General features: G+C 50.4%; 1 protein-coding gene across 3 annotated transcripts in view; it reads left to right on the top strand.

Moving 5' to 3' along the window:
* TTC7A (tetratricopeptide repeat domain 7A) overlaps positions 1–19,998 on the top strand; it is a 122,726-nt gene that overhangs the window by 20,622 nt on the left and 82,106 nt on the right. For 2 of the 3 annotated variants that reach the window (XM_027113180.1, XM_027113179.1), the window contains exons 4-5: positions 14,142–14,272; positions 16,772–16,887. In XM_027113180.1, coding sequence (XP_026968981.1) covers positions 14,142–14,272; positions 16,772–16,887 — 247 coding nt within the window. Of the gene's footprint in view, positions 1–14,141; positions 14,273–16,771; positions 16,888–17,709; positions 17,909–19,998 lie in introns of those variants that run through there. The other variant, XM_027113181.1, reaches the window with a different exon arrangement.

Below are 19,998 nucleotides of genomic sequence, written 5' to 3'. Positions count from 1 at the left end.
GAATTTCATCACGTGCGCTGTGGATGCCCACCTGGGGAAAGAGTGCCCTTGAACTGACCCTGAAGGTGTTACATGGCAGTGAAAGCCCTCCCCCAGACTTTGTGCTTCAGGCACCACCTTCCCTGGGTCCTTGAATCCTGGGATCACGGAGCCCGAGTGGTGGCTCTTGGTGGCACTGAGGTCCCAGGAGCCCCTCTGTCCACACTGTTGCCAGGAATCCTGGATGTTTGATCATCTCTTTATTCCAGCACAAACCAACCCCCAGAGAAAAGTCTAGAAACACGTGTGACCCTGTGGGGATTTGGTGTCTGGCATTGGTAAAGTATTTGTCACCTTCTTTTCTCTTAGACATGGGGACATTCTCCCATCTTATATACAGGGAAACTGAGGCCCAGAGAGGGGATGTACCTTACCTGGAGTTACCCAGAGATTTGTGGTGGATCCAGGATTGGAACCTCCACTCTCTGACATTGGCCTTGCACTGTGAGTCCCCACTCCCACGCCTCTGTGTCCTGGGAGATTGACTGTGACATCTTTGCAGGGCACAGCCTCCTTTAACCATGGCCGATGGGGCTTCTTGAGAGCTGTTTGTCCACCTGTGGGTCCGTGGGTCCCTGGGTCCCTTTCCCCATTGAGAGACTGTTCACACAATCCCAGGAAATCTGCTGAGATCTTCCCCCAGACAGACCTGGTGCCAGCCTGTGGGAGGCAGGTGCCCATCTGGGACAGTCCAGTGTGTGGGGTCTTCTCCCTTTGCTCTCTCATCCCCTGCTCTGTGCCCCCGGTACAGGCTGGTCTTGGGGGTGATCTTCATTTGGCATTTGGGTCTTTCTGGCCTCTTGGAAACCACTTATGCCATGGACTCCCGAACCTAACACCCTTTCTTAGGGCTCCTTTCCGGTACTTCTTCCTGTAGACCTGGCTCGGTACCTACTGCTCCCTGTCTCCTGCTCTCTACTCTTTCCAGCACGCCTCCAGCTTCTTGGGGGAACACAGGCCCGGTGGTCACAGGTGCTGCAGGGGAGGTAAGGAGCTGGGTGTCCCTGGCGTGGGCTGCTCGTTCATGGGCTGTACTGACTCCCCGCCCCCCACTGACTGCACTAGGCTTCCCCCTTGCTTGCCTCCTCTCTGCCCGTCCTCCCTGTCCTGTCGCAATGCCTGCGCCCTGCTGCTCAGCATGCTGAGGTTCATCTGACCCTGCGTGTGCTCGAGACTGTGCACGTGGCCTCCAGGGTGTGCATGGTGTTGATTTTCCTGGGTTTGGCGGGACTTGGTATGGCTCCCAATGCAGAGAGTAGGGGACGGGGATGGCTGGTCACTGGTCCTGACTTCACTTATGAGCATGGGGCTTGTCTTAGTCTGCTAGGTTGCCATAACAAAATATCATAGACTGGGTGGCTTAAACAATAGGAATTTATTTCTCACAGTTCTAGAGGCTGGGAAACCCAAGATCCATGTACCAGCAGTGTTGGTGTCTGGTGAGGCCTCTCTCCTTGGGTTGCAGATGGCCACCTTCTTGCTATGTCCTCACGTGACCTTTCCTCCATGGGTGCTCATGGAGAGATCCCTCTCTCTTTGCCTTCTTATAAAGCCACTAATCCCATCATGAAGTCCCCACCCTCATGACCTCATCTAACCCTAATTACCTTCCAAAGGCACCACCTCCAAATACCGTCACATTTCGGGTTAAAGCTACAACATATGAACTTGAGGGGACACAAACATTCAGGCCATCATAAGAACGGTGGCAGCAGTATGCCACAGAGTTCACAGAATAATAATATATATTTATTAAACACTCCATGCCAGGTGTGCCCTCATTCAATCCACACAGTAACCCCCCTCCCTGAGTAGGTGTTCTCTTCAATGCCATGTTACAGCCCAGGAGTTGCGAGGAGAGAGGTGAAGGGACTCTCGTGGATTTCACTGGCATTGGCAGAGCCAGGATTTGAACCCAGGCAGCCAGAGCTTGTAAACACCCCTTGATGGGGCTGCTCAGAATTCTAGACTGAAAGGAAGCATAGAAATGATCTAGGCCAGTTCTCAGGTTACAGATGAGAAAACTGAGGCCGGTGCAAGTGAAGTGTCAGTTGGTTTGTGTGTGAACCAGAGTGCCTGCCACCAGGCTGCCTCTTTTCAGGCTGTCAGATGCCAGGCGGCCTCCTGCGGGAGCCTGATGTGCCTTCTCCACAGGACTCGGCCTGGCTAGGCCATTACATGTCAGCTCATTTATCATCTTGCATCGTATTCCGCTCCATGGTTCCACTTGGTATCTTCCAGTGGGGCAGGGAGTTGAGTTCTCAGGCACACCTGGTTGGCGGGAGGAGGGCGGGGCAGTGTGTCATGGTGGGAGGGGCCTGAGCAGCCAGGCCTGGAGGCTCAGTGGGGGCGTGTGTATGGGTGTCTCAAGAGCGGGCTCTGGGTCTCTTCACCCACAAAAGACATACTCAGTGCACCTGCTTTCCCCTTCAGAGCAGAGGGACTAGGCAGGGTGTCCTCTGGCGGGTCACTCACAAGGACTTGGCCTTGCTCTGAAGTCGAGGGGACATGGATTAGACCAGAAGATGCTTTCTGATTCCCAGGGAGGGCTTCAGACACTGTCCCAGGAGCTTGAGAGAAGGGGGCAGTTGAAGCAGTCGTGGGTTTCTCTTGCTTGAAGTGCAGAAACATTACGTGCACATATGTATATATTGCTTGGTGGGGAGGTGGGTGATATATGACCCTCCAACTTCTCCAAGGGGAAAAAGGTTATTGTTCATGTCAAGTTTGTTTAGAAACAGTATGAACACCACAGATTTTTCACTAAGATAGAAAAACAAAATAGCTTCACTTCCCTGTCTGAGCGAACTGTCCCCCAACTTCACAACTGGGCTCAGACTGACCTGGTCCTGCCAGGAGCGGAGGCCTGGATTTTTAGGGCCTCATTTTGGCCTCCGGGAGGTGGGCTGGGCCCTGTTGGGGCCTCTGGCTTTGGAGGAAGAACTCCCTCTCCCTAGGTCCTGCCTCTAGCTCCTCCTGGCTGCCAGGTTAATGGGTCTGGCCTGTACTGTGGCCGGCTGCTCCCAAGTCACCTGCCGGCCCTGGCAGGGCTGAGGGCCCTTCCCCTGCCTAGCACAATCCCCCATTTGGTCCCTTCTCCCCCAGTCTTCCAAGCTCCTCTGGTGTACCTGACTTCGATGGTGTACCCAGAAACCTGAGGTGTGGACCCTTCCCCTCTGGAACCTGAGCGTATGATTGTTGAGGGTGTGGGCGTGGTAAGGGTGTGGGATTATCACATGTGCGCCACCCAGGAGTCTAGAAATGTAGATTCTCAGGCCCCTCACCAGAAGTACTGAATCAGAATTTACGTTTTAACAGCATTCCCAGGTGACATGTATTCACCTTACAGTTTGAGAAACACGGCCCTGGAACTCTTGTTTAATAGATATTGATATTTGTGGGCTGGTGGGTTAACTTTCAATTGATCTCTGTAGAATGGGAGGGAGTTGTTATATGCCCACTGTATGGATGGAAAAACTGAGGCTTGTCCACGATCGTGCAGCCTGTGAATAGCAGAGCTTGGGCTGGTGGCCAGTGGTTGTCTCCGAAGCCTGAGTCCTGCCTATGACAGAGGACCCCTCCAGAGGGGTTACCTCCGAGATGCATTCGCACAGACAGAGGAGGGTATGGGACGTCCAGAAGCCCTGAGAAAGGAGAGGTAGGGTCCTGACACTTACTGCAGAGCCTGGGGGCTGGCCAGGATGGATGATGCCTTTGGGCACTGTCATTCTGCCCCTCAGGGTAGCCCAGAGGGGGCCCTAAGTGGGCCCTGGGGACATAGGGGACTCTAGCAAGGTTAGACCCACATCAGGGTTCTTTGGGGGGTCCTGGAGGAATCAGGCCTTTCCCGGGCCGCAGCCTTAGCTCCTGATGGGGTCCGGTTTTCCTGCCCCTTCCAGCACTACCTTCAGCAGGAGCAGAGAACTGCCAACTCCGATTGTCTGATTTGATTCTCAGCCGTCTCTATTTTTGTCCACAGGCAAAAAGGGCCTGTTTGCAAAGCTGTGTCATTCCAAACGGCTGCCGGGAGCGCAGCTTACCCCTTCCTGTAGGCCTCACTGTGGGCCCCAGCACAGGCTAGTTACCCTGCAGTGTTCTACCAGACAGCCTAAAGCTCCAGCCTTCGTGGCCCAAGGTCTCGCCTCAAGACCAAATAGGCTGCATTTCAACTGGCATTGCTGCCGCCTTGTATCTGGAATTCCAGTTTCTTAGCCGAGAAGTGGCACAATCCTCACTCCCATGCCTGACCCCAGCTCAGCCAGTCCTGCATTTCCTCCCATACCTGACCCCAGCTCAGCCAGTCCTGCATTTCCTCCCATGCCTGACCCCAGCTCAGCCAGTCCTGCATTTCCTCCCATACCTGACCCCAGCTCAGCCAGTCCTGCCTTTCCTCCCATACCTGACCCTAGCTCAGCCAGTTCTGCATTTCCTCCCATGCCTGACCCCAGCTCAGCCAGTCCTGCATTTCCTCCCATACCTGACCCCAGCTCAGCCAGTTCTGCATTTCCTCCCATGCCTGACCCCAGCTCAGCCAGTCCTGCCTTTCACGACTTGTTCCTCTGACATCATGCTTCTAGGGATTGGTTTCTGTATAATCAGACTTACGGTTGCAATGACAAAAATGCAACCCCAGCTAGCTGGAAAAGCAACAACCAAAAGGGGGAGGGACTGAAAACGTATGGGCCTATGTAAGTAGTAAGTCGTTGGGGGCAGATAGCATCAAACATAGCTGGGTCCAGGGACTCCACGTGTTGTGGTCTTTCTCGACAGCTCCAGGTTTACGTGGTCCTGCAACCTAAACTCACAACCTCAGGAGGAGAGAAAGCCTTGGGGAAGGTTCTCGTTGACCTGGTTTGGTCTCATGCCCACCCTGGAACCAGTTTCAGTGACCGGCATTTAGGTGGCTGGTTTGGTGCCCGGGGTGGGATTTCCCCACTTGAATCTTGTGGACTGAGTTGGAGGAATGGTTCCTCGAAGGAAAATCAGGGTGCTGTTACCAAAGTAGGTGAAAGGTATGGAGGACAGAACCCCAGAGCTCAGGCAGAATTGACTCTCCTCGGGTTACACCAGTAGTGACCAGGTGAGGATTTGAACTTGGCTCTCTCTGATTCTGGCTTTGGGGCTCGTCCCTGATGGCCAGGGAGTACTTGTTTAACTGACACACTCTGTTCCAGAGAGGGAAGTGAGTGAGACCCAGCTAGCTGTGGGGCCTTCCCATGTGAGCTGGGAGGTGAGGCTGAACTTTAGGAGGAATCAGCTGCTGCTGAGTGGGAGAGGTGCCTTCCAGGTAAAGGAAAATCCAGAGGGAGGCCCCTGGGAAATGGAGGTGGCTTGTTTGGAGCGGGGTGTTGTCAAACCTTTTTGGAGCTAAGAGAGGTTGTGCATGGGAGGACTGGGAAATGAGGGGGCATTGAGAGCCCAGCAGGAAGGCTCAGGGTCTCCCTTTTGCTGGTGTTCCAGAACTTTGGCCTTAGGTAGCCATACCATGAAGTGTGGCCCAGCCTGTTTCCCGTAAAGTCAGCTCACCTGTTGGTCTGCATGCTGTCTGGGTCCATCTGGAGCAGAGCGCTCTGGGCCCTAGACTAGGCAAAGCCGTTGTAGATCCAGGTGACAAACTGTCCTCTTTTCTGTTGGTGTGAGTCCTAAGGGGTAGCCCCAGCTTTGACGGACGTGTAGGATGCTTCAGGGACTGTTCTTTCGACATCTCAAGCCTTACCCAGTTCAGCCCCCAAAAGCACCAGTGTCATTGTCCGCCTCACAGAGGGCCGTTCTGTGGCGAACGGCTTCCTTCTCTCCTGCGGCCTGTGTTGCTTTCCTTTCTCTGGTGCTCGCTCAATGTGGTAATGATGTGGGGAATGACCCCCCATCTCTCCAGCCATGAGTCCTGCCCTGAGCCCTAAAGACCGAGTCGTTGCTGCCTAATTTGGGGCTTGTTGTGTCTGTGGGCCCCTTGAAAACCAGTGTTGCCCTGTGTTTCAGCCTAGCAAACCCCTTTGCCGCTTGTTCACGGCCCAGCACCAGCGAGGCCACTCTGGGCAGGCTTGCCTGCTGGCTCACTGATAGAAGACCTGCCTGGCTATGAAGGAAAATGCCCCGGTTCACCCAAAATACTGCAGTGAGATGCTCAATTGTGAAGGTGCTGTGAAAAGTAAAAATGTAAAAAACGTTAGGCAGCTGTGAGAACTATGATCTGCAAATTCTCTTCTTCTCACCCCTCAAGGTTTTTTTTTTTCTTTTTTTCTGTTCTTTCAGCCTCTGAAACCCCCAGCTCCTCTGCTCTCACCTGGGATTTTATGGCTTTAGTAAAACTTTCAAAAATAAAAGAACACCAGGCTGCTCCTGGGGCAGGACATGGTGGGATATTGGTTTGGGGTTTTTTTTAGTCCTGGTATGGCAGGAATTAACTGTTTATTTTGGCTTCCTTCTTAAAGGGGCGTGGGCCGTCTGCCTTGTGGGGAAGCAGGTCAGCACTTTTGGTGCTGCTGCCCTGGCCACAGACTGTGGTCCACGGAGTGAGAGGCTGGCCTCCAGGTGGAGAGGAGTGAGCAGATGAGGGTGTCTTGGAAGGAGGCTGGGTGTGTTCATTGTGTGCTTACCAAGCCTTCATTGAGGTTCTGCCTGGACTGCGAGATACGAAACAGGACAGGAGGGTAAGTGGACTCATGGAGGGAGACCACGGGGAGTTGGAGTGGTCTCCCCACATCTTCTCCTGGCAGGCTTTTCCTCCATCGTTGGAGAACACCCCAGAGAGTAGTTGGTGGAGGTGTGGAGTATGGACAGGGTTTTGGGGGGTGTATTTGAGAAACCAGCACCAACACTAGGGCCCATTCCTGCCAGGTTAGACAGCTATAATTCAGCCATTGGATACACATGGGAAAGGCAGGCCCCCGTATGCTGGCCAGAAGCCTGAGATGTGGGAACCTCTGGTGGGTTACCGAGGGTAAGGAAAGACGCATGGAGTCTGGGCCGAGAGAACGGACGGTGTTGAAGCCAGAAGACCTGGATCTAGTTGGCACTTTGAGCTGAGGGGTGTTGGAAGGAGTATCTTCTCAGTGAATTAGATTTCTCATTTGTCATTCTAGGGAAAGGCTAAACCCCTACATGAGAGGTCATTTTGAGCATCACTTGAAACGTTTTCTGAGAGCGTACTTTCTGTTCTCTATAAGACCCATCTAATTTAATTTTCACAGCTACCCTATGAGGTGGGCATTGTGAGTGATCTTATTTTGTCTTTGGGGAAACTGAGACTAAGATCTCTCTAAACATTTTGAGGTATATCCTTCCAGTCTTTTTTCCTATAGGTTTTTATGTTTTAAACGAAAATAAGTTCATACAATCATATATTTTATACACTTGTTTTTTAAAGTTAATATTTTACGAAATAGTTTCTAGTATACATCTACGTCACTACATAAAATAGCTTTATAGCATTTCATTGTAAGAATCTATTGTAGTTTAGCAAACTTGTCTCCTGTTATTGAACCTGCAGGTTAAATCTCTTTTTTTTTTTTTTTTTGCCATTATAAACAATACTGCACTGCATATCCTTGAAGCTCAACTTTTGCATTTTTTGCATACATTATTTTTTTAAGGATAAATTTCTAGAAGTAGAGTTACTGGATTGAAATGTGTACACTTTTCAGAAACTTTGATACAAGGAGTCAAATTGTCTGCTTTTTTTTTTTTCAATTGGTAAAATGTAACATAAAATTTAGCATCTTGGGCTTCCCTGGTGGCGCAGTGGTTGAGAGTTCACCTGCCAACGCAGGGGACATGGGTTCGTGCCCCGGTCCAGGAAGATCCCACATGCCGCGGAGCGGCTGGGCCCGTGAGCCATGGCCGCTGAGCCTGCGCGTCCGGAGCCTATGCTCCGCAACGGGAGAGGCCACAACAGTGAGGGCCCCGCGAACCGCAAAAAAAAAAAAAAAAAAAATTTAGCATCTTAACCATTAAGAATTTTTTAGCTGCATAACAAAATTATTATCCTAAAAATTTTTAAGTGTACAGTTCAGTAGTGTTAAGTACATTCATGTTGTTGTGCAGCCAATCCCCAGAACACTTTATCTTGCAAAATTGAAACTGTACCCAGTAAACAGTTTTCCATTCTCCTCCCCCAGCCCCTGGCAGTCACCATGCTGTCTTCTGTCTCTATGAGTTTGGCTACTCTAGGTACCTCACAGAAGTGGAATCATACAGACTTTGTCTTTTGTGACTGGTTTATTCCACTCAGCATAATGTCCTTAAGGTTCATCCATGTTGTTGCATATGGCAGGATTTCCTTCTTTTTTAAGGCTGAATAATAGTCCATTGTGTGTATATACTACAATTAAAAAAAAAATAATGGTTTCTTTTTTTTGCGCTGCATTGGGTCTTGGTTGCCGCGCGTGGGCTTTCTCTAGTTGTGGTGAGCGGGGGCTACTCTTCGTTGTGGTAAGCAGGCTTCTCATTGTGGTGGCTTCTCTTGTTGTGGAGCACAGGCTGTAAGCACGCGGGCTCAGTAGTTGCGGTGCACAGGCTTAGTTGCTCCGCGGCGTGTGGGATCTTCCCGGACCAGGGAATTGAACCCATGTCTCCTGCATTGGCAGGCGGATTCTTAACCACTGTGCCACGAGGGAAGTCCTATCCTACATTTTCTTTATTCATCCATCAGTGGACACTTGGGTTGCTTCTACCTTTTTGCTGCTGTGAATAACGCTTTATGATCATGGGTGTAGTACACGTATCTCTTCTAGGCCCTCTTTTAAATTCTTTTGCATATATACCCAGAAGTCGAGTTGTTGGATCATATGGTAATTCTGGTTTTAATCTTCTGAGGAATGGCCAGCCTGTCCTCCACAGCAGCTCTGCCATTTTATATGCCCACAGTTGCCCACTTTTGAGTGTGATTTATCAGGGTTCTCTTCCCAACCCGGCCTTGAGGCTTCCTCCCTGAAGGCTGAAGCAATGACTTGCATTTCTTCCTCCCCCCCCCGTCCTCCACCCCCACAGGGCCTACGCCTCTCGGGTGCCCTGTACTTTTGGACCAGCTGGGTAGGCAGGAGGGCGGGGGTCCACCCATCTGGAAAGTTCCATCACAGGGGAGGCATCGTGCTCTCCATCTCCGCATCCAGTGCCCAGGGCTCCAAGGGCGGGGCCTCTTGGAAGGGCTGCTGTTTGGGATGTGATGAGTCACTGAGACCGCTGAGGCCCGGACCAGCCTGGGTGTTGAGCTGTGCCAGGGTCAGTTTGCCTCCAAACCGAAAGTTCAAAGTTAATGAAAAAGCAAGCGCCCCTCTTGAAAGGGGACCTCCCCTGGCTCGCACGACTGGGTGTTTTCACATAAAGGCCCCTCTGCCAGTGGGAATCAGGAGGCAGTGCCCGTGCTTCCTGACAGCCTTTGGCTTCCTGCCCGCTCAACAGGGCTGGGATCCACTGGGATCCTTTGGGGGCGGGCTCAGAAGCAGCCCGTCTCCATCTTGGAGCTAGTGTTGTGGTCGGGCCACTTGTGCAGAAACACACAGGGCAGAGGATGAAGGAACCCGAGGGTTGGAATCCCCAGCAGATTTCCCGTCAGATGTTTGTGACAGGAAAATGGCCCGTCATATGACTCAAAGAGCAAATGTAAGGCAAAGAAGCCTCTTTTTTTTTTTTTTTTTTTATAAATTTATTTACTTTTGGCTGCTACTCTCTGTTGCGGTACACAGGCTTCTCATTGCAGTGGCTTCTCTTGTTGCAGAGCACAGGCTCTAGGCGCACAGGCTTCAGTAGTTGTGGCACGTGAGCTTCAGTAATTGTGGCTCGTGGGCTCTAGAGCGCAGGCTCAGTAGTTACGGTGCACGGGCTTAGTTGCTCCGCGACATGTGGGATCTTCCCGGACAAGAGCTCAAACCCATGTCCCCTGCACTGGCAGGCGGACAAAGAAGCCTCTTTTTATGGGCAGAACTGGGGTGACTGGACTGTGACCCTCACTAGGAAGAGCTGTTGCCAGCTCCAGGAAGCTTTTTGGTCTGCTATATGTTAGAAATTTTTTCACAGACCACTACCTCAGTGACTGTAGCCCGTTTACTTTGATCTTCATTAGTCCTCTGGAATCATAATTGCTTCCTTTCAAAAAGGAATATATTTATTATTTTTAGATATATTTTTATACTGTACATAGATCTTAAATGTGTAATTTGATGAGTTTGTCAAGTATAGATACCCATGTAACCAACACCGCAATAAAGACAAAGAACATTTCCATCTCCCCAGAAAATTCCCTCAGGTCCTTTGCCAATTGATCCCCTCCCCAAACCCACCCCAGGCAATGACTGGTTGGTTTCTGTTAATATAGATTATAATTTTGCCCTTGTTTTGAATGTCATATAACTGAAATCATATGGCCTGTACTTTTTGATATGTAGCTTCTTCTGCACAATATAAGTTCTGAGAGATTCACCCGTGTTGTATGTATCAAGAGTGTGTCCTTTTCTTTATTTCTGAGTAGTATTCCATTGTATAAATACGCCACGGTTTATGAATTCCACAAGAACCATTTTTTAGATGGAAAGGGAGAAACGCCACCGGCCTCTACACTCGGCATGAGTGAATGTGTGTGTTCGTCTGTGTGTCCATCCACTCACTAAGCCCCAGGCCTTGCTCTCGCTGGGTGCAAAGATCAACCAGAAATGGGCAGAGAGGATGGTCACCATGTAGGGGAAAGGCATACGCAGAGGAGGCGCAGCTAAAACGTGCTGCTGGCTCTGAAGGCGGGAGACTTAAGAAGCCTTCAGAGAAGAGGTGGTGTGCTGTGAGCTTTCAAGGAGGATGGGGTTTAGAATTCTCAGAGAAGCCTGGTGGAGAGGCCCCTGCTGGGAGCAGAAGGAACAAATGGAGCACGGGGAATGTGGCGGCCCCACAGACTGCTGAATTCACCGCTTTGCCATGGCCAGCCCACTGGAGGCTGGGGACTGGCAGCCTGAACCTGGTCCGTCCCAGTTCTGGGCCCAGAGGTGGGGCAGGAGGGAACCCAGACAGCAGCACATCTCGGCGGGGGGGGGGGGGGGGGGGGGGGGGGGGGGGGGAAGCACAAGGATGTGTTAAAACAGACCCTCTCTGTGTCTTCTGGAGTTGGCTCTGCCCTCCTGCCATTTCCACTTGGCTTCCAGGCCAGGCCCTGAACGTTTCTATGTCCCACTGTCCTGTAGGGTACACGGGGGCCGTGGGTCTGGAGAGGAGTGGCTGGGCCAGTGCCGGCAGTGAGCCGAGGGGACCAGCCTTCTCCTGCCTTCTTGCCACGTCTTCTCCAGTGTGCCCTCTGTTCCTCCTCCCCCTTAGTCCTTTCCGGGTCGTGAGTCATTTGGCAGGAGGCACGTTGACACTTGGTGACCCGCGTAACTGAGTCTTTGTGTTGAGCAAGGGCCTTCGCGGTCTGTGTCCACCTTTCCCCAGGCCGAGGCATCCCGACCTTCGGACCCATTCACACCCCAGTCTGGCAGAGGGCAAGGTCACTGAAACCATATGAGTTGGGAATCTAGCCAAGGACAGCAGTATCTTTACCTTGTGTTTGTAGAGTACTTTGTACTTTGTCAGACACCACCAGGCTTGTCGTTTCTTCAGCCAGCCAGTGCTTGCTGAGCGCCTACTGTGTGGCAGGTTATAGAAAGGTGAACGTGTTAAGGTTGGTGCCTTTAAGGAGCCTATAGTCTGGCCAAGCAAACACGTGAACAAATAAGTATAACAAAATGGTGGGGCAGGAATACGTAAAGTGTAGATCAGGGCCCAAGGAGAGAATGGTTGGTTATACCAGGGTGTACTGGAGGGGCTCCCTAGAGGAGGGGGCACTCAGTGGCAGAAGGTGAGCTGTAATTTTGGGTGGCCTCTGGGGGGTGGGGTGGAGGGTGCATTCCAGGCAAGAGGCGCAACCCGAGCACAGTGGGAGCAGGAGGCTGGGCGTGGATGCAGCAGGTATGGTGTCATAGTCAGCTCAGGCTGCTAGAACAAAGCACCACAGATTGGGTGGCTTATACCCAACAGAGACTTATTTCTCACAGTCCTGGAGGCTGGGAGTCTGAGATCAAGGCACCAGCACGGTCAGGTTCTGGTGAGAGCCCTCTTCCAGGTTGCAGGCTGCCAACTTCTTGCTGTGTACTCCCATGATGGAAGGGGCTCTCTGGGGTCTCTTTTATAAGGACACTAATCCCTATCATGAGGGCTCCACCCTCAGGACATAATCACCTGCCCAAGGCCCCGCCTCCTAATACCATCACCTTGGGCATTAGGTTTTCAACATATGACTTTCAAGGGGACACAAACATTTGATGTGTAACATGATGAGAGACAAGGCTGGGGAGGTGACAGGGATGGATCTTGGAGGGCATGGTATGGAATGTCAGGAGTTTGGACCTCACCCTGCAGCAGTGGGGACCCCAGTGGAGGGTTTTAAGCAGTGGAGTTTTAGAAGGATCACCCTGGGATCCTTGAGCAGGATGGATGAGAGTGAGACTGGAGGCAGGGAGGCCAGCTAGGAGGCCAAGGTGGTCATCCACTCAAGAGATAAAGCCTAAAATAAGGAGATAAGAGAAGGGAAGGGGAGGGGGGGCTTGAAATGTTAAGGGCTTGGTCATCAGTTGGATATTGGGGCCAGAGGGCAGGAGAGAGTTGAGGATTCTCTTCTTGGACCTTCCTTCAGTCACTTCACTTTGAGCACCTACTACATATAAAGTACCATGTGGGCACAAAGGTGAGAAGGATCTGGGTTCTGCCCATCGAGAACCGCAGTCTAGGACAGTGCTCTCTAGTCAGGACTGTGAGTTGCACGTGACAGCAACACAATTTAAGTGGACTTTGACCCCACCCCTCCCTGAGAAAATGGGGGAAGGGGTTATTGGTGCATGTACTGGAAAGTTTCAGGGGGTAGTGCTTCAGGCGAGTGTTCAAACAGTGTCTTTAGGAATCTGCCCTTTTCCATCAAGTCTCATCTCTGTTCTGTGCAGACTTCGTTTGTTTTTTTTTCATGACTGAGTTTATTCAATCTTTTTCCTGTCTCAAAAAAAAAAAAGCAAAAGACCAAAAACCCAGACATAAATATAGTTGTTTCCCTTTACAGCTTTCCCTTCTTAGTTTCTTATAGTTTCGGGGTTTTTTTTTTTTTTTTTTTTTTTGCTTTAGAGCTATGCTTTTATATTTAAATTTTTTAAAATTTTGGTAAAAAACACAAAACATAAAATACACCACCTTAACCATTTTCAAGTGTACAATCATGTTAACGACATTCACGTTATGTAGCTTCATTTTAAGGCAGCCTTTCCCTAACATTTCCAGGCTGGCCTCTTAGCAGCTTAACAAGCCCAGTGGAAGGGGTAAGAATTCTGGGATTGGGTCTTCTCGGCACAAACCAGGCCACGTGCACACCCTTAGCCAACCACTGTGGCCCTGATGATGAGTCAGCCTGGATCACGTGCCTGCCTTTGAGGTGGGGCGGGGTCTTCGCCCTGTGAGCCACAGGGCTGAGCGAGGCTGCACAAATGGGTGCTCAAAGGGAAAGAGAGGTGCTGCTGTGGAAAGAATGGGAAATGGATGCCAGGGACGCAAAAACAGCAAATTCCACTGCAGGCGCATAGGACCTGAGCGCCTGACTTAGGTGAGGTAGAAACTGTTTGGTTCCACGGGAGGGGTGCATATAAATGCTGTGTAATCAAGTCATCTAGCACGTGCTAGGGACTGTGGCAGTCCAAACAGGCTCATTTTGCCCCCATTGAACTACTGGGGGAGAGAAGAGCTAGATGGAAATAACCACTCCATGATGTAAACATGGTGAGTGCCTGGGGAGGGGTCTCTTCTGCAGCTGGGAGGAGGCGTCAGGATTGCTTCCAGCAGGCAGGACTTGGGCATGGGGGTGCCACCAGTGTGGTTCCCCACGTGGGGCATGGGTGCCTGCTGTCCGTCCACCCCTTGATCCCAGCCGCTGCTAATACCATCCTGGCTTGAGCCCCCTCCTTCCCCTCCCAGGACCTCTGCCTCCCACTGGCTGCTCCAGAGTCTCCTCGGATGAGCCCACCCTGGGCCCCTGGGAGGGGCCTGGAGTTGGGCCCCCCGTTCCCCACCGAGCAGGGCAGGTCCGAGCTGCTCCCCTCGTCCCGCAGGCCTCTCCCTGGAACGCCTCCCCAACTCCATCGCTTCCCGCCACCGCCTGACCGAGAGGGAGGAGGAAGTGATCACCTGTTTCGAGAGGGCCTCCTGGATCGCTCAGGTGTTCCTGCAGGAATTGGAGAAGGTGAGCTGGAAATAATAGCCCCATTGGTCATCACTGCCTTCTATTGAGCACCTGTATCTATGCAACCCCCCCACCCCACTAAAACTGTAGGTCCTGCTTGTACAAATTAGAAAAGAGGACCCTCCACCTGCCCTGAAGATGCTCTGCTTTATCCGTTGGAAAACTCATTATAGTATAGTATCCTGATTCCGTAAGCATGAGACTCTCTACTGCCAGAAAAGAGTTTTAATAAACAGAAGAGTCCACGCCACCTGCGAGCGGCTGGCAACCTCCTTGGTGAGCTCAGCTTGTACGACCAAAAGTGTGACAGCCCTGTTGTGTTCGTTAACTTGTTTACCCCTCACAGCAGCTCTCTGAAGTAGGTATTACATTCATCCCTGTTTAATACATGAGGTTTAGGGAGATTAGGCCATTTGCCCGCTACTCTTCCCTTGGAAGGGTACAGTCAGGCCGGTCCATGTAGGCACTCTTCCCAGCTCTCAGGTGCTCTGGAAGCTCGCTACTGGACCCTTTAGCGGGGAGGAGGACCATTCTTAAAGCCTTGCAGAGGCTGGCAGAGCTGGCCACAGGGGTCTGGAGATTCTCAGGCCTACTTATCTCCCTGCTTGTGCTTCGGGGGGCCTGAATGAACTCTCAACAGGACAGCAGTTCCAGGTGTTAGCAGCATACTGTGATGTTACCCCAGTTCTTCCCTTCTGGGGACTCCTGGTTAAATGGCGGGGGTACAGGCAGCCATATTCAACAAAGATACTTACGGTTACTGCATCCCTGTTTTCATGTCAGGCACTACTTTGAGTACTTGACTCAAAGTTGTTCTCTAATTTAACCTTCAAATAGTAACCAACTGCAACAGGTTACGATTGTTATTCCCACCGTGCAGGTGGGGAAACTCAGGTGTGGAGAGTTAAATAGCTTCCCGGAGCTCGGACCGTTCATAAGTGGCGTTGGCAGGGCTTGGACCCTGTATGACTTGTGACTTTGGGGTGGTGCTTAAGCCTTCTGTTTAGTGGATGTTTAGTAGATACTAGATGGCAGGCTTGTCAGAGGAGATTTAGGATTGGCATCCAGACAGAGGAGGCGGGCACGATCTGAGAGACTCAGCGCTCAGGAGATATTTGAACCTCACCTACTTTGGCAAATGCCAGAATGTCAACCCAGCCCCTGTTTGTGATGGACCGTTTTGGAGGCGTCCTCCTCATGCCAGGTCAGTTCCCGTGGAGCAGGATTCTCAGCCTCAGGACTTCTGACGTTTGGGGCCGGATAATTCTGCTGCACTCCCAGCCTCTACCTATGGGCTGCCAGCAGCCAACCCCCCTCCAGCTGTGACAACCAAAAGTGTCTCCAGATAATGCCAAATGTCTCAGGGGCAAAATTGCCCCCCTGTTGAGAGTCGCCGTCCTAGAGGCCCTCTGCTTGGCTGGACTTCAGTGGGAAAGAGGTGATTGGCGGCTCAGCAGAAACAGGACTCGAGTGTACTCCCTGGCAGAGGTCCACGTGGAGACTTGAGTTGACCTCTGCCAAGGTCACATGCAATGTTTCAGGAGCTCTTCGTGTTTGAATTACATATAGTTTGGAGGAAGCTTTCATGAAACATTGAAAGTCACCCATTCAGTCAGAAGCCTGGGTTTTGGACTCTTAAAAGGGGATTCAGGTGATGAGCTGGAATGGTGTCCAGGGCTGGAATCAGTGCCTCAGGGGCACTGGGTGGACAAATGGGCCCCGATAGCTGGTTATCTCAGGTCAAGGGGGGGGCAGGCCGTAGAACCCTGTGCACCCTGTGCACTGCAAAGCTGGATGTCCCTCCTAAGACCCAGCACCAACCTCGGAGGAACTAAGAATCTCTCTAAAACCTATTTCAGTTTCTGAAAGAGGTGGATGGCTCGTTGATTTTTTTTTTTTCCCCTCATATCAGAGAGGGAGGTGGCATAGTGAAGGCAGGCCCATCTCGGTGGGGCTGGGTGACCCTCTCAGAGCTGTGGCTTAAGCGACAGCTCAGTTAATAACCGTTGTTCCTCAGCTTTCCCACGAACCAGGGGTCAGCTGTTGGGCTGTTCTGAGGTTACATGGTTATGTGACAGGGACAGTGCAATGTCTGGCGTCTGGTAGGCGCTCGAGTATTGAAAGAATGCACCAATAAGTAGTAGAAAGAGCCTGGAATGTGTAGCTGGCCAGACTAGTGTTTGAGGTCCAGGCCCAGGCCAGCTTTGTCTCCTCGGGCACTTTCTGAGCCGCAATTTCCTCATCTGTAAGGTGCAGAGAAAACCAGCCTTGTAGGGCTGTTATGGGCATGCAGCATTTGCACAGGGAGAGTGCTTTAGACCTATTTTGAATTAAAGCAAGTTAGGTTGAGTTTGGTCTGAGTATTGCCCTACGTGCCCCTAAGGGGGCTGGGGGCTTGGGTGGCGATGGGGCCGTCACCTCTGCCTGGGCTGACCCTGGCCCTGGCCTCTCGGCCTCGGAACTTAGAGACAGCGGCTCTCTCTGTGTTCCCCTTCCCAGATCACAAGTAACACCACATCCCGCCACCTGAAAGGATCTCACCCGGTCGACTACGAACCCACCTACTTCCTGGAAGCTGCACTCCAGAGCGCTTACGTGACAAACCTGAAGAAGGGGTAGGTCGCTGGCCGCTGAGCAGGACCCGGACGTTTCTTTCAGGACTGGGAGCTGCTGACACTGGTCAGGCCTCCCTCTTCTCTGGGCTGTGTGCGTGCGGGCCCCCTGGAGAGACGATGGGGGCTGGCTTGTTCCCGACTTGTCAGGCTGAGCTTGCCCAGGCCCTGGTGGGGAGGGCCGAGCTTCAGGAAGCTGCTGAAGCAATAAAGCCTGCACATGTTGGGGGTGGTCATCTTTACAAGGGGGAGCTCTGGGAGCCCGATGGTGGTGTGGGAAGAGTGAAGGACAGGGAGCTGGGCGGTCTGGAGGTGGTCACTGTCGCCTGAAGTGTCAGCTAAAGTCATTTTGCTTCTCTGAGCCTCATTCTCCCCAAAATTTAATGGAAAAGGTGATTCCTGATAATTCCAACTTTCAAGGGGCTGTGAGATCCGAGGAGAAGTGTGGTGAAAGTAAAGGCCTGGCATCATTTTGGGGGTGCGACTGCCCTGCTGGTGAGGTGGCAGGAAGCTCGTTTTCCTGTGCGTTGACTGGAGGGTCCTGGGACCCAAGAACATGGTGCCCAGAACCCCTTTCTTAGTCTTTTGCTCCTTGGGGTTAAGCAAGGCACCCTCCCTCTGTGAAGAGTCTGGTGGATGCTTCCATCTGGGTGGGAGGGGCTGGTGGTGTTTCGTGGGTGTGTTGTGTGGTGGTGGAGATGGAGGGAGAAGCAACAGGACCAGGAGGGCGTGTTGCTGGCCACCGCGGCTCTCTGGCGGTTCTGCAGGGCTGAATGCCTCAACCAGGCTGGAGACTAGTAGGTGGGGGCCTGGGTTTCCTGTGCCTCATCAGCTCCCTCCTCAGCATCATTACTACCCTCTGCAGACACCGTGGGCTGGGGCCTTGAGGACATCCGGGCAAGCGGAGGGACTCACGTGTGCCGAGTGCAGCCACTCACCGTGGAGGCTGGGCACACGTCTCGCCCCTCTCGAGCCTCCCAGGTGGAGGTGGGCCAGCCACACAGCTGTTCCCTCCTCCCCACAGGTGACGAAACGGAGGATCAGGATCCCAGAGCTTTCTTTGCTTTGGCTAGAGTCCTTTGAAGCCCCTATTTTGTTTTTGGTATGATTTATTTTGTTAAATTTCACTTTATTCATCCTTTTCATTTAACAGTTTTTGGAATAGATGATTCTTGCACAGGATACCAAATTTAAAAGGTACAGGAGACTAGACAATAAAACGTTTCCCTTCCATCTCCATCCCCTGCCTCCTGGCTCCTCTGTAGGCAGTGTTCCTAGGCTCCTGTATCATTCCATGGTAGTTAGCAGCATACACAAGCGATTATACGCACATATTATTTTCTTCCTTTTTTAAATGCATATTCTCCCCTTTGCCTTTTTTCATTCAAAATATATCTCTTGGAGGTGGTTCCACATCGGAGCTGCCTTTTCTTTGCACTGCTGCATAGTGTTTATAGTATCATACAGTACAGATCTCCTACAGTTTGTTTACTCCGTTCCCAACCGAGGAACAGATAGGTCACTTCCAGACTTGGGCTCTTTTCAGCGTATGCTAGAGTCCAGAACAGAACCGTACCTATGCATTGTTTCAGTGGGGATCTGTCTGTAGGGTGGATTCCGAGACAGGAAAGTTCTGGGTCAAAAGGTAGAACGCTGGTCATTTGGGTAGAGGTTGCCAACTTGGACCTCATAGAGGTTGTTTCAGTTTCTGTGCCGCCAAGATGTGGGAGAGAGGCTGCTTCGTGAGCCCTCACGACATAGTGCGAGCTTTTTTTCTTTTAAGTTTTTATTGAAATATAGCTGATCTACAGTGTTGTGTTAGTTTCAGGTATACAGCAAAGTGATTCAGTCATGCATGTGTGTGTGTGTGTGTGTGTGTGTGTGTGTACATATATATATATGTCCTTTTTTAGATTCTTTTCCATTATAGGTTATTACGAGATACTGAGTGTAGTTCCCTGTGTTATACAGTAGGTCCTTGTTGTTTAGCTATTTTATACATAGTAGCGTGTATCTGCTAATTCCAAACTCCTGGTTTATCCCTGCCCCACCTTCCCCCTTTGGGAACCATAAGTTTGTTTTCTATGTCTGTGAGTCTATTTCTGTTTTATAAATAATTCCTTTGTATCATTTTTTTAGATTGCACATATAAATGATATCATATGATATTTGTCTTTGACTTACTTCACTTAATATGATAATCTCTAGGTCCATCCATGTTGCTGCAAATGGCATTATTTCACTCTTTTTTATGGCTGAATAGTATTCCATTGTGTATATATGCCACGTCTTCTTTATCCATTCATCTGTCGTTGGACATTTAGGTTGTTTCCACATCTTGGCTATTGTAAATAGCACTGCAGTGATATTGGGGTGCATGTATCTGTCTGAATTATAGTTTTCTCCAGACACATGCCCAGGAGTGGAATCACTGGATCATATGGTAACTCTATTTTCAGTTTTTTAAAGAACTTTCATACTGTTCTCCATAGTGGCTGTACCAGTTTACATTCCTTCCAACAGTGTAGGAGGATTAGTGCAAGCTTTTTGATGCTTTTTTGACGTTATTAGGCGTGACTGGTGAAATATGCTATCTCAGCATCATTATTGTTGGCGAGGGAGATGATATTTATCTGTTCACTTTTCCATTGTTGGTACTTGGAAGGTAATTACTTCTTTTGTTTTTTAAAATAATTTCTTTTGAAGTATATTTGATTTATAATGTTGGCAGTTTCAGGTGCACAGGAAAGTGATGCAGTTATATATATGTATACGTACATATATATATACGTATATATGTATATGTACATACATATATATATCCTTTTTCAGATTCTTTTCCGTTATAGGTTATTATAAGTGATTGGGTATGTAGGTCCCTGTGCTATACAGTAGGTCCTTATTGGTTCAGCTTTTTTTTTTTTAATTTGCACTTTTCTTAGGAGTGAGGTTCATTAGATTTTTATGTTTTAATTGTTTGCACCTTTAAACATGCATAATTTATGTTTTAAAATCTTAATTGAAGTATAGTTGATTTACAATGTTTTAGTTTCAGGTGTACAGCAGAGTGATTCATATATATATATATATATATATATATATATATATATATAT

This window comes from Aethalodelphis obliquidens, unplaced genomic scaffold, assembly GCF_003676395.1.
Source record: "Aethalodelphis obliquidens isolate GAN/ISIS:26980383/991018 unplaced genomic scaffold, ASM367639v1 scaffold12, whole genome shotgun sequence".
In the NCBI taxonomy this organism is placed as follows: Eukaryota; Metazoa; Chordata; class Mammalia; order Artiodactyla; family Delphinidae; genus Aethalodelphis; species Aethalodelphis obliquidens.
This window is presented reverse-complemented; position numbering and strand designations above follow the sequence as displayed.